Source organism: Silene latifolia, chromosome Y (assembly GCF_048544455.1).
Source record: "Silene latifolia isolate original U9 population chromosome Y, ASM4854445v1, whole genome shotgun sequence".
Lineage (NCBI taxonomy): Eukaryota > Viridiplantae > Streptophyta > Magnoliopsida > Caryophyllales > Caryophyllaceae > Silene > Silene latifolia.
Window position 1 is genome coordinate 284,342,154 of NC_133538.1, and position 13,559 is coordinate 284,355,712.

General features: G+C 40.1%; 1 protein-coding gene across 1 annotated transcript; it reads left to right on the top strand.

The window, feature by feature from the left end:
* The first annotated feature begins 787 nt into the window (after window positions 1–787).
* Window positions 788–13,329, top strand: LOC141630827 (uncharacterized). Its single transcript, XM_074443577.1, has 4 exons — window positions 788–1,368; window positions 1,490–1,560; window positions 1,676–2,211; window positions 12,946–13,329. Exons 1-4 carry the CDS (start codon window positions 788–790, stop codon window positions 13,327–13,329), a joined length of 1,572 nt encoding a protein of 523 aa, XP_074299678.1.
* The last annotated feature ends 230 nt before the right edge of the window (window positions 13,330–13,559 follow it).

A 13,559-nucleotide genomic window follows, 5' to 3' on the forward strand; every position in this document is an offset into this window, starting at 1 on the left:
TTTCTCTTCACTTGGGAGTTGGGTTCGGATCTTGTTGCCTTGCTCAAGCGGATCCGAAATTCTCGGTATCTCGGGATGCGGGGCTCGGGTGGCCGCTTACATTTTTACTAGACTTAGCTTTGCTATTGCTAAGGGTGTGGGAATTGACTTGTTTCTCGGCTCCCACCAATTTCATGCAAACTTTTGTTTTTCTTTTAATGAAAGTCTGCGCATCTTATAATAATAATAATAATAATAATAATAATAATAATAATAATAATAATAATAATAATAATAATAATAATAATAATAATAATAATAATAATAATAATAATAATAATAATAATAATAATAATAATAATAATAATAATAATAATAATAATAATAATAATAATAATAATAATAATAATAATAATAATAATAATAATAATAATAATAATAATAATAATAATAATAATAATAATAATAATAATAATAATAATAATAATAATAATAATAATAATAATAATAATAATAATAAGTAAGCAAGCTAACTCTACCTTGATTGGGGAGTCTTATTGTAAAGCTGTCCATTCCTTCTTTTCAACTGGTAGAATGAGTAAGCAAGCTAACTCTACCTTGATTGCCCTTATTCCTAAGAAGAAGGTTAGCTCCATGATCATGGATTTTCGTCCCATTTCTGTTTGTACTACCTTTTACAAGACAATTTCTAAAATTATATCCACTAGGCTCAAGACTTTGTGCTTCCCCCCTTAATTGGTCCTGAACAGGCACTTTTGTTAAAGGAAGGAGCATCCATGAAAACATCATGTTGTCCCAATCTTTAGTTAAAGGATATGGTCGCAAGTATCTCACTCCTAGGTGCTTGATTAAGGTGGATATTAGGAAGGCCTTTGATTCTCTTCAGTGGTCTTTTATAGAAAATATCTTGCTTGCTCTCAAATTTCCTCCACAATTTATTAGTTGGATTATGGGGTGCCTCACAAGCTCCTGGTTCTCTCCTAAGCTCAATGGTTCAGTCCATGGTTTCTTTCAAGGGAAAAGTGGAGTCGAGCAAGGAGACCCTCTCTCCCCTTATATTTTTGTTCTTAGCATGGAGATTCTATCTAGATACTTGAGATGTCTCAATTCCCATCCTCAAGTGTCTCTTCATCCAAAGTGTTCTAAAATGAAACTCACTCACTTAATCTTTCTTGATGATCTTATGATCTTTATTCGAGGGGATGTGCCTTACGTGCTGTTTGTTTCTCAAACCCTTGGCCTCTTTTCTAGCTGGCACGGGCTTCAAGCTAATGTGGACAAAACTGAAATTTACTTTGGTGGTGTCTCTCCTAGCATTAAGTCCCGTTCGCTTACCTCCGGGTTCTCCGAGGGATCTTTCCCTTTTAGGTATCTAGGGTTGCCCCTAAACACGGCTCGTACCACTTGTGTATATGTATGGTATCCTTGTCAACAAAATTCAGGCCTCCATTCAACACTGGTCTTCCAAATTGCTTTCTTATGCTGGTAGACTTCAGCTTCTCAACAGTGTTGTCTTTGGCATTGAGAACTTTTGGTGTGCCAGTGTCTTGCTTCCCAAAAGTGTGCTTAAAACTATCAACAAGTTATGCAAGAATTTCTTACGGAATATCAAAGCCCTGAGATAAGAAGATGATTGTAAAGAGTTGGTCTAGTATTTGTGCTCCAACTAATGAAGGTGTCTTTGGGGTCAAAGAGATCCTCTCCTGGAATAAAGCGCTTATATCCAAATGGTTGTGGTTATTAGATCAGACTCCTCAGGGACTATGGAGCATTTGGCACTCAGAATACCATCTCTCCCATTGCTCTATCTGGGATGCTGCTATTCATGACAGATATAGTGAAAGCTTTCGGAGTATCATCAGTGTTAAAAATGACTTACTGACTGTCACTGGTTCTCCTGCTGCTGCAAGAGCCCTCCTTCATAGCTGGTGCTCTGGTGATAAGTTTCAGGTTGCTGCAGCCTACAACTGGTTTAGACTGTGTCACCCTACTATCTCCTGGTCTAAAGGGCTTTTTCATAAGGTGGTAGTCCCTAGGCACAGCATCATTAATTCTCTAGCTTGTCAGCAGAAACTAGCAACCGTGGACAAATTAATTCTTAGGGGATTCATCACTCCTAATCGATGTGTTCTCTGCAAGCAAGATAGTGAAACTCATGATCACCTATTCTTTGCTTGTCCATTCTCTCAGCAGCTCTGGCATGAGCTCATGGTCTGGGCTCGTGTTCCCAATAGGAGTACTGATTATCACACTGAGTTGAACTGGTGTTTGCATAGGCATTCTAGGCGGCATTGGAAGCACACTTGGTTTCTAAGTTGCTTTACTTGTGTCATCTACACTATTTGGAAGGAGCGTAATTGCAGGATCTTTAGCATCCATGAACACACAGTGCATCAGCTGCTTACTCAGGCCAAACTTATCATCTCAGTGTCTTTATTGTATAGGTCTTCTTCCTTATGTTCTTCTCGTTTTATTAGTTCCTTGCACTCTTGCTAGCCTTTCTTCTTTAGGCTATAGGGGCTATTCTTTGTAAGATTTTATCCTTTTCTTTTTCCCCACCTTGAGGATGAATAAAAGGATTATACCTTCTTGCAAAAAAAAAAAAAAAAAAAAAAAAAAAAAAAAAAATAATAATAATAATAATTTCTCTACGTTCTCGACAATATAAATGCCCTAAAAATACATACCTTTACTCGTCGTGTTTTCCGTTGAAGATTGATGAATTATCCCACCATGGTTATTTTCGTCCTCCATTGTTGTTTGAACAATTAGGGCACCATCAACTAACATTTCTGTCAAAGATTGTTGAACATCCGCCATTTTTTGAATTTTGTGAATGATAAGATGCAATTTTTAGGACATTTCAGTTGTAAATGAAAGAAAATGGAGATAAAATGGAAGGAAAATGGAGGTAAATAATGGTGATAATGAATTAAGGGTTAAGCATGGGGAGGTGATGTTTGAGATAAATGGCACAGTAGATTGGGAAGCATTAAATGGAAAATGAGTTTAAAGCTAATTATTGGCATTAAATATTAAAGGAAGTACATATTGACAATTAAAAAATAGAAAGAGTACATCATATTGTACAATGTGAGCCGCCTAAAATTTGTGTGTTGTCAGCTACTTGCTATCACAACCCAGTACCAAATGCATGCAATATAGTATGTATTTGACCCGTCGCAAGTTTGCAACGGGTACCTCCGTCACAAATGATACCGTCGTTTCAGTACCAAAAATAAATACCTAAGTACTACTAACAGAAGTCAGCAGTAAGTAGGGTCGATTTCCACAGGGAGGCGGTCACTATCTACCTGTCAATTCAATCTGTCTACGGTTATAATTTGGGGGTTTGAGTTGTTTAAACTAAACTATAAGAGATTAAAGTAAGAGAAAAGAAAAAGAGGGATTAACAAAAGAGAGAGAGAACTAGGATTGTCGGATCATCAATGAATATCAGATAATTGCAGCTAAGGTCACAGATCGGTTACTTGTATCGGTCTAAGTGGCAGCGAATATCTCCTTCCGGTCTCAATTCACCCTAAAACTCTATTAGCTTAGCTTCCGCCCTCACTAAAGCATCCTAGTGTTCACTACAGGTCTCAACCTTTCAAACCTTCCGGTCTAGGTCAAGGTTTACCAAATCAATTTGATAAATGCGTCGACTCAAGCAGCTAATTACAGTTAATTGCAGTGATTAACAACAAAGACATGATAGCAACAAAAGATCTGTAAACCTAATTAGCAACTAACAATAATTCATTGAATCCCCTAAATCCTAGCAGGTGAATTAGCTAAATATACTAGTAAATAAGGCAAGAGCGAAGGATAAAGAAATAATAAGCATCGTAAATTAAAGAGAGTAAAGAGTAAGAGAAGATTACAGATTAAGATCTGGAAAATAGAGAGAAAAGCAGTGTTCAACAGTAAGGGAAAGAAAAGTAAAGTATATCGTGATGCTAAAACCTCATGTCGTCTTTCCCATTTATAGGAAAGACAATTATTAAACCTAGAAAACGAAATTAAACTAAAGAAGCCCGAGCCCATTATATAATTACTCGATCGAACAGTTTAGAACTGCTCGATTGAACACATTCATGGCAAAACCTCTCGATCGAGTAAACAAGCAACTCGATCGAGGAATTCTTAAAAAGCACACTTCGATCGAGCAATGATTTCACTTGATCGAGGTCTTCTCCTCTCCAAAATACTCGATCGAGCAACAAAAGCCTTCGATCGAGTAATTTTGACTCAGCCACCTCATTGCATCGTTAGTTCCAGCTTTGACCTACCGATTTAGCTTCCGAAATGACTTTATGCGCCCCAAGGCAGCAGCATTTCCGCTCCAAATCCACTCACCTCCTAAATGCAAGCAAAACAGATGATAAAAGGCTTGATTCCACTACTTTCAAGTTCATTCCTGAAAATAAAGCAAAACAAACCAAAGTAGAATATTCGGGACATTTCGTAGCATAGAACCACGAGAATCGCATAGAAATACGTGCATAAGAGACTTAAAAAGACTATATAAAATGCACGTATCAAATCTCCCCAAACCGAACCTTTACTCGTCCTCGAGTAAACTAAATGCAAACTAATGGAACGGAAAAGAAAGCTCAAAGCTAGCTACAAATGCCCACTTAAACCAATTTAATGCAAGCAAACTAACACTTATAGCAAAAAAACTGTCAAATGCAAATGAGTTATGAGATGTCTATAATAAAGCTGAACTGTCGACCTTGCAAGACCTTTAATGATGGACTCTCATGGGTCACTCTTCTCTCATGAAGCAAAGGGTAAGCAATTAAATGTAAGAGAGAAAGAAAAGTAGTCGCTCACCTAGACTACGACCCACATAAACATGCATGCAACTAATATGATAGAAAATTCTAGCTAACGTACACATACATTCCAACCAAACAAGGTCCATCACAACCGAGGGCTTACAAAAGTTATGGGAAAGTGAGGCATGGGTAAGAAAAGGAAAAACACTTTTTGGAAATGTAAGGCTAATAGCCAAGCTAGCAACCTAATAAAAACCAAACTAAACAATATCCGATTCTCAATCCAATAAAATCAAGCACAAGTGCCCTTGAATTGGCACAAATACTCACTAACCAAATCAAACATACTCCTCATAAGATAATGATAAAGCATAGGAGTGAAACCGTCAACCAATCTTTTTTTTCATTTTTTTCTTCTTCTTTTTTTTCGATTTCTTTGTTTCTTTTTCTTTTGATTCATGTTTCTTTTCATTTTTCAATTCTTTTTTTTTCATCATCCTCCTTTTTCTTTTTTCTACCAAATCCATAACGATATAATACGAACCAAACTTTGATCGATAAAATATATACCGCAAAACATACACTAACTAGCTTGACAAGACAGGCTAAATTTGGGATGTAGTTAAGGGTCAACAGGCAAATTTAGCTAATGTGGAGTTAAATGGGTAAAAATGAAAGAAGGGGGAAATGTAAACACCTCCCTGCATGTGACACCAACCACTAACCCGAATGTATGTAGGGAAAAAGCAATTGAATTTCATATACGTGCAAATTAATAAACATGTTATGCAAGGAGTAACTACTCACAATCCTACATTAACTGGTCATAAATGATACTAGTTTATTAGGCTCTAGTTCCTTAGAATTTATAAGTAGGTTGCCAAAATTTCAGGTCAAGTCTATTTGTTCAGCTGTATTTTAACATTAACTCGTAGATATGCAGAAGACAAAGCTAAATATATTAATTTATGCAAGGCTTGAGCAAAAAGACAAATTATAGTGCAATTTCATCATTGAAATCCACCGTTCCGACTCAACCTATATGCAAAAGTAAACATGAAATTTTTTTGAATTTTTTTCGCATTTTCTAATTTTTTATGAGATTTTTTTATTTTTATAAAAATAGACAACAATGCATACAGAAATTAAACGTGATAGCAAAAATGCAGCAAAGATAACATGCAGACACAGAAATGGATGCATAACCTCCCCAAACCAAACCGTAAAATGCCCTCATTGTACTCAAAAATAGGGAAAGGAAATGCAAACTAAAAAGGAGAGAGTGAGATGCGTAAAACTCACAAGAATACGCGAAGTAGGGACCTCCCCAAACCAGCCAGTAACATGGGAGGTCGCAAACAGCTGCAGAACAGCGTCACAAGAAGCGAATCAAAGCAAGCCAACTCGATCGAGAGAGTAGATTACTCGATCGAGTGAAATGGGCTGTGGAAGTGCTCGATCGAGAAAAGGGAAATGCTCGATCGAAATGGTCGAGTCCGTGGATGGTCGATCGAGGAAGATTATCATTCGATTGAGGGAGTTAGGTACTCGATCGAGTAGAACAGTGCTCGATCGAGAGCTCCCTGATGCGCAAACTCCTAGGCGTTCAGTAAAACACCTGCAAAAGACGCAAATAGCAACCACAAATACGACCAAAACCAAGCCTAAATTGTTCTGCAGAGTCTATGGTTTAAAAACCAATTATTACACACACAACTAAAATGTAAAAAAGCTAAAAATTTAAACTCCGGGTTGCCTCCCGGGTAGCGCTAGTTTCAGACAAGTCCCAGCTTGACCATCTTTTCTTCATCCAGCTGCTCCAGTTAGTCTCGATCAAAGAAACTCAAAGCCCTTAGCATTACATCATAAATCTGCGCATGTGCTACACAAGAGCATAAGTAGCACCAAAATAAAGAGGGAGCATATGAAAGAAATCTAAAGTACCATCTCAGTCTAACAAATTTCCGATGACAGACTTGGTGAAAATTTATAAGCCTATTTGTCCAACTGGGAGGGGGTGGAGTATTGAAATACAAAGCATAAGTCGTATGAGGTAATTTACTATTGATCATAGCAATAATCATGAAGTCATATTTAATTACCTCAGGTCGGTCGCTCCTAACGTCGGAATCATTGATAAAAGAATGTATTACCTCTTCCGTGCTAAAAACGTTCTCTGACTCAGCTACCTTATCATTCCCCTCCTCTTTGGGTTCTATCCCGTAAATCGCAGCCTCCAAGGCATCTAGCTCGGCTTTGAAAATGGGGGATTCACCATAACCATTGTCTTCTTCAAAATCGTCATCCGAAATGAACTTAAATGACATAACAATGCTCTCCGTGGCCATTATGTTCGATCGAGTATATATGGAACTCGATTGAAAGCTTTCCTCTTGAATATCACTTGATCGAACACATAGATCTGCCTCGATCGAGGTCTTCCTCATAAAGACAGTTCGATCGAGTGGTAGTTTCTGCTCGATCGAACACTTCCACAAATATTCCACTCGATCGAATGCAGAAATCTTTAAATAATGCTTTATTTTCAGATAGATCTTCGTATTCCGAGTCATACAAATCATCAGTATCGATAGGCAACTCGGGTCCTTCATGGGAAAGACTGATATCGGTGTAGGCAGCGTGTACCTTCTCTGAGTGCCTAAAGTTCGACTCGGCAGCTAACCGAGCTATTTGAGACTCCAGGTTATTGAATTGAGCTTCCTTATATCTATCATCTTCTTGCAGTTTAAGTGCAAGTGTCTTAATCAAAGATTTCAACTCAGCAATCGCTTCTTTCTGTTTACCAGGAGGAGGAGCTTATTGTTGCGGTGGCCAAGCAAATGGAGGCTTTTGATAGCCTTGTTCTTGAAACGGATGTGGTGGCACATATGTAACGGAATGAGTATCTTGTCTACGCTGCCTAAACGCATAGACTTCGCCGCCCCAAATTTTTACACGGTCGTTTCCCGCTAGACAGATGACAGCATTGTGCCCCGAAGCACCACATCTCTCACAGTAAACCACCTGCTGCGCCATAGGATGGAACATAGGTGGAAGATTAAAGGTACTCAAGCCTTCCCTTTGATGATCTTTTACCTAGAACTGCCTAGGTAGGACCTGTAGGGCCTATCAAAACAGCACTAGAGAAAAAGATGAGAAATGCCTCAAGGAATAAATCCCTTGAGGCTAAAAACAGACAAAATTAAACAAGTAAATAAAATAGTTGCCTCCCCGGCAACGGCGCCAAAGTTTGATACCGTCGTTTCAGTACCAAAAATAAATACCTAAGGCAACGGCGCCAAAGTTTGATACCGCCGATCTCCACAGGGAAGCGGTCACTATCTACTTGTCAATTCAATCTGTCTACGGTCACAATTTGGGGGTTTGAGTTGTTTAAACTAAACTATAAGAGATTAAAGTAAGAGAAAAGAAAAAGAGGGATTAACAAAAGAGAGAGAGAATTAGGATTGTCGGATCATTAATGAATATCAGATAATTGCAGCTAAGGTCGCAGATCGGTTGCTTATATCGGTCTAAGGAGCAGCGAATATCTCCTTCCGGTCTCAATTCACCCTAAAACACTATTAGCTTAGCTTCCGCCCTCACTAAAGTATCCTAATGTTCACTACAGGTCTCACCCCTTCCAACCTTCCGGTCTAGGTCAAGGCTTACCAAATCATTTAGCTAAATGCGTCGACTCAAGCAACTAATTACAGTTAATTGCAGTGATTAACAACAAAGACATGATAGCAATAAAAGATCTTTAAACCTAATTAGCAACTAACAATAATTCATTGAATCCCCTAAATCCTAGCAGGTGAATTAGCTAAACATACTAGTGTAAATATGGCAAGAGCGAAGGATAAAGAAATAATAAGCATCGTCAATTAAAGAGATTAAAGAGTAAGAGAAGATTACAGATTAAGATCCGGAAAATAGAGAGAAAAGCAGTTTTCAACAGTAAGGGAAAGAAAAGTAAAGTATATCGTGATGCTAAAACCTCATGTCGTCTTTCCTATTTATAGGAAAGACAATTATACCTAGAAAACGAAATTAAACTAAAGAAGCCCGAGCCCATTAGATAATTACTCGATCGAACAGTGTAGAACTGCTCGATCGAACACATTCATGGCAAAACATCTCGATCGAGTAAACAAGCAACTCGATCGAGGAACTCTTAAAAAGCACACTTCGATCGAGCAATGATTTCACTCGATCGAGGTCTTCTCCTCTCCAAAATACTCGATCGAGCAACAAAAGCCTTCGATCGAGTAATTTTGACTCAGCCAGCTCATTGCATCGTTGACATGCCGATTTAGCTTCCGAAATGACTTTACGCGCCCCAAGGCAGCATCATTTCCGCTCCAAATCCACTCACTTCCTAAATGCAAGAAAAACGGACGATAAAAGGCTTGATTCCACTACTTTCAGGTCCATTCCTGCAAATAAAGCAAAACAAACCAAAGTAGAATATTCGGGATATTTCGTAGCATAGAACCACGAGAATCGCATAGAAATACGTGCATAAGAGACTTAAAAAGACTATATAAAATGCACGTATCAACAATTAAGAAATTGTGTACCAATTTAGATAAATAACAATTCATTCATTATCAATTTAGATAAATAACAATTCTTTAAAAGTTATCTTGATTATTATTAATAAAAAAATAACCCTATTAATCATACAAACACGAAAATAAGGCGTCGAGCCCATTTCATAAAAAGAACTTTGCTTGCCGAATCAGTCAATGCTAGTTCTTCATCCGCCAGCTCCCCTCGTTACGTGTACTTCACTCATACCTCTCACAAAGGATTAAAAAAGAAACAAATAATTGAGACAAAGGGAGTCACGCAAAGAAGTACAAAATTATTACTTTGGTGACTACTATTTATATTGATGTCACATTAATAATCCTATAAACATTACATACAGTAAAACTTTGTGATGGAGTAGTGGTGTAACACCCCCATCTACCAAGGAGCCTTGACAAGACCTTCCCTAATGAATAAGGGCGTTACCATCTCGGTTGCCCGAGGACAGTAATAATCAAAAGTCGATAAAAGAACGTTTAAGTTATATTACAAGTGATTACAAACAACTGACGATAAGATAGATACACTCGAAACTACTATCATCTATGTGAAACTACATCTGCCATGACTCGTGGTAGACTCATCCCTCCAAGCACCCAGCTAAGATCCATACATCAACCTATTAAGACCGACTGCTCACCATAGTGGATCACGGCAGACACAACAGAAACAACAACACAGCAAAACCACACAAGGTCAGTGACTGAGATAACAAACATATAAAGGCAGATACAACACAAGTACAACAACACACACATACACCACACCTCCTCCAACCAACCACACCTCTGACTGCCCGAAGGTCCAGTCCTGCCAGTGAGGGACCGCAGTCGTTCCCACCTAAGCCCCGCTCATCTATTCAAGCAATAAACCCATGTTCCTTAATGTGCACATCCTCTCCTGTGGCGGGTTCCATGGAGGGCGAACTAAGGGCGTGAAGCCACTACCGCAAGTGACTCCACTCAGCTGAGGGCGCACCTCGAGAACCACAGACAAACAATCACAATCAGTTGTACAACAACATACACCAACTACTATACCAACACAACATTAACAACTACCACAACCAATCAGCAATACTGACTCTACACCAACCAAACAACACCAATAGACACTCTAGACAATCAACAGTACTAAGTAGGCGAACCTACCTTTAGCAAACCACAGCGATTCCGCGTCCGATCACAAGATATCGACCAACCATGAAAACCACCTCTACAATCAATGCAACCACCTATTACTACCACTACAAACCTAACTGAAAACAATGATGACGATGATGATGACGATAACATACCAATACAAAGTAATCCGGCATCAAGATAGCTACCCGACTCAAGCATCCCATCCCCATGGTGTATGCATCCTCAAAGGCCTCAAGGAAAGGGATTATGGTTAAGGAGAAAGGAGGTGACGACATCTAGGTTTAGGAAAAAGAAGTGGGGAAATGATTTAGGGTTTCACGATATACGATTTATAATTCCCCGCTGCAACCTCGTTAGTCGATCGAGTAACTAACTTACTCGATCGAGTGACCTCTACTCGATTGAGCTCCCAAGCTACTCGATCAAGTAGCCTCAGCTAGATCGAGTACCACACAAACCAAAGCTCACCACGTCACAAGACATCATCCGTAAAGTTTCCCAAGGTCAATATCAGTGTCTAAGGTCAGTCAACGTCGGTCAACGGGTCCCTAAAAGGGCGGGTATTACAAGTGGAGCTGTATTTTTTTCCCATGTTGCTTTGATATTGCTGGTAATTAATGGCAAGTCGAAAATGCAAGCACCAAACATCAATTACTGATGAGTCGTATTTTGGTCGCTTTTTACCCCGCATATATATCTTATTTCGACTTGATTTTGCGTGCTTAATTGATCAAGAAGCTCATTTCAATTTACTAATTTATAATAATTAGTCGTTTTAGTTAAATTTAATAATTAGTCGATTTTTATATTACATTAGTATTATTATTACTTATTTATTAATATTATTATGTGTAGGTGAGATGGAAAAGCAAGGCGGAAATTGAGACTCAAGACGAGTCAAATGGCGGGTCAATGCATTAATCAAAGGTGATAAAGACAAAGTCAACCCCTGCCATTTCTTCATTCCCATACGCATCATCAACCATGCTCCACATCATCATCAACATTTTCGTCCTCAATCACCATTTCATCTCCATCTTCAATCCCGAACTCGGAATTAAAACCCGAGTTCGCCTCACGTCTCCACCACAATTAATCAGCCCGACAACCACCGCCACAACAACCCAATTCGACCCGTCTCTACTTGCCCATTCGACAACCATCAGCAGCCCAGCACAACATCACCTCTGAACTGAAATTCGAAACCCGAGTATCACATTCACTGCCGTGCTACAACTCCTTCGTGCTATCACCATTACTCTACATCACCATCATCAAAGCAGTCCGCGACGAGTCCAGAAGCGGTGCCGAGTTTCTACTGCTATGCCCTTGCTCCTCGAATCCTCCACCATGGTTCACCTCAACCACCACTCCTCCTCACAGCGACCATCGGATCACCAAGCTCCACCACCGCAGCAGACCGCCAGTCGCTCCATTCCTCCGCTGATCCGACAATCTCCCCGACATCGAGTCGAATCAAGCGACACCTGCTGCTCCGTTTTCATTTGAGCAACACCAGTCCGTCATCTCCTTCGTCTCTTTCGCATCCAGATGCCGCCATCAAATCTCAGTCTTGATTTCCGTGATTGAGTTTGTTTTTGGCGGTAAAGAAAAGCGGCAGGAAAAGACGTTAATGCCCCTTCGCCTTATTCTTATAAAACCTGCGTTTTGTTCAATGTGTGAGGTCGTTTTAATTATTTTTGGTGCTGGCACTCTGCATTATAAAAACAAAAGAAAAGCCCTTATTATTTTTAAAAACTGTTGGGGAAAAAATTAACACTTTTTCTATGGGACGCGTGGCACGCATTAAGTGGAGGAAAACAAATGTGAAAGGACTGATGAGTTGGCAAAATAAAGGCCACGCAGTAAAGATGAACAAACACATTTAGCGTTGGGTAAATGCGCGGTCAAAGGGGAGAAAGTCGTGAGCAAATCTCTCCTGGAAAATAGGTAACCGTTCCGGGGAACTCGCAACAAGGCGTCCAGGGCTCTGGAAGGAAGAAACCCTAGGAAATCAGCTATAAAGGGAAAAAGCAGGCGGCAGCAAAAGGGACAAAAAAATTAACCTTTCATAGAGATTACTAAAGAAAATATTACCATACTTCCTTACTTGCGAATTATTCTTGATTATAGTGCGATTATTGACGGGATTCCGACTCCCCCCGCGGTTGTTCCCACAACGGGTTTTCCGCGTCACCAAAATTCTCTCGTGTCATACTTTCTCTTTCGTTGCTTTTTGTCTTTGCTCATCAATTTCTTTATTTGCCTAAGATTCATAGACGATCACTTTGACCTCACACATTGATATCTAATCGGTAAAATTTACCCAAAACAATTTGGCGCCCACCGTGGGGCCTCAGTGATCAATCTCTCATAAAGTCGAAATTAAGCAATCCGTCTGTCATCATGTCTGGAGCCAGCGCAAGTTCGTCCAGCACCCAGGGGGTATCCTCCCAATCTTCTGGGGGAAGACCTCTTCCAGCAAGCACGAGATCAGTCACCGCACCGTCAGCAGCCAGTCAGATGGCCCCGGTCAGCGCCTCCCCGAGAGCCATGCCGCCACCTTTCAAGCCACCCAAGCGCCTAAGCCGTCAGCACCTGGTGTTACGAGATCTAGCAGGGAAAGCAGCCCCAGCAGGACCCAGATTCAGGAGACTGCATCAGGAGGAGTCCCTAAAAAGTCAGGAGCCTCATCACCTGACCCAATGCGAGTGGTGTTGGAAGGGATGGATACCCTGCACCGAGCCATCGAAAGCCTGAGGAAGGACAACCAAGACCTCAGGAACTGGGATTGCCACGAATAACAGGACCTCGTCAGCCGCACTGCCTCCACCTTCTGAGGCCCCAGTTTCGGTCACCAGCGCGGGCCCAGGAGGGCAGATTCCATCGGAGCCGATCACCGATTGGATCTTGAAGGAGTATCACCGGAGGAGCCATCGAGCCCGGCGGATTAGGATTCTGTCTTTTGATCGACCGATTCACTCGCGACCCAACACCAGGTAGTGTTTTGTCTAATAGTCGCCCGGGAACTAAC

What these genes read in the sequence shown, in the direction of transcription:
- LOC141630827 (XM_074443577.1), top strand. Translation starts at nt 788, where the DNA reads ATGTTGTCCCAATCTTTAGTTAAAGGATATGGTCGCAAGTATCTCACT. An exon ending in GAGGGATCTTTCCCTTTTAG is followed by an intron (nt 1,369 to 1,489) that starts GTATCTAGGGTT and finishes TTATGCTGGTAG; the next exon opens with ACTTCAGCTTCTCAACAGTG. An exon ending in CAGTGTCTTGCTTCCCAAAA is followed by an intron (nt 1,561 to 1,675) that starts GTGTGCTTAAAA and finishes CAACTAATGAAG; the next exon opens with GTGTCTTTGGGGTCAAAGAG.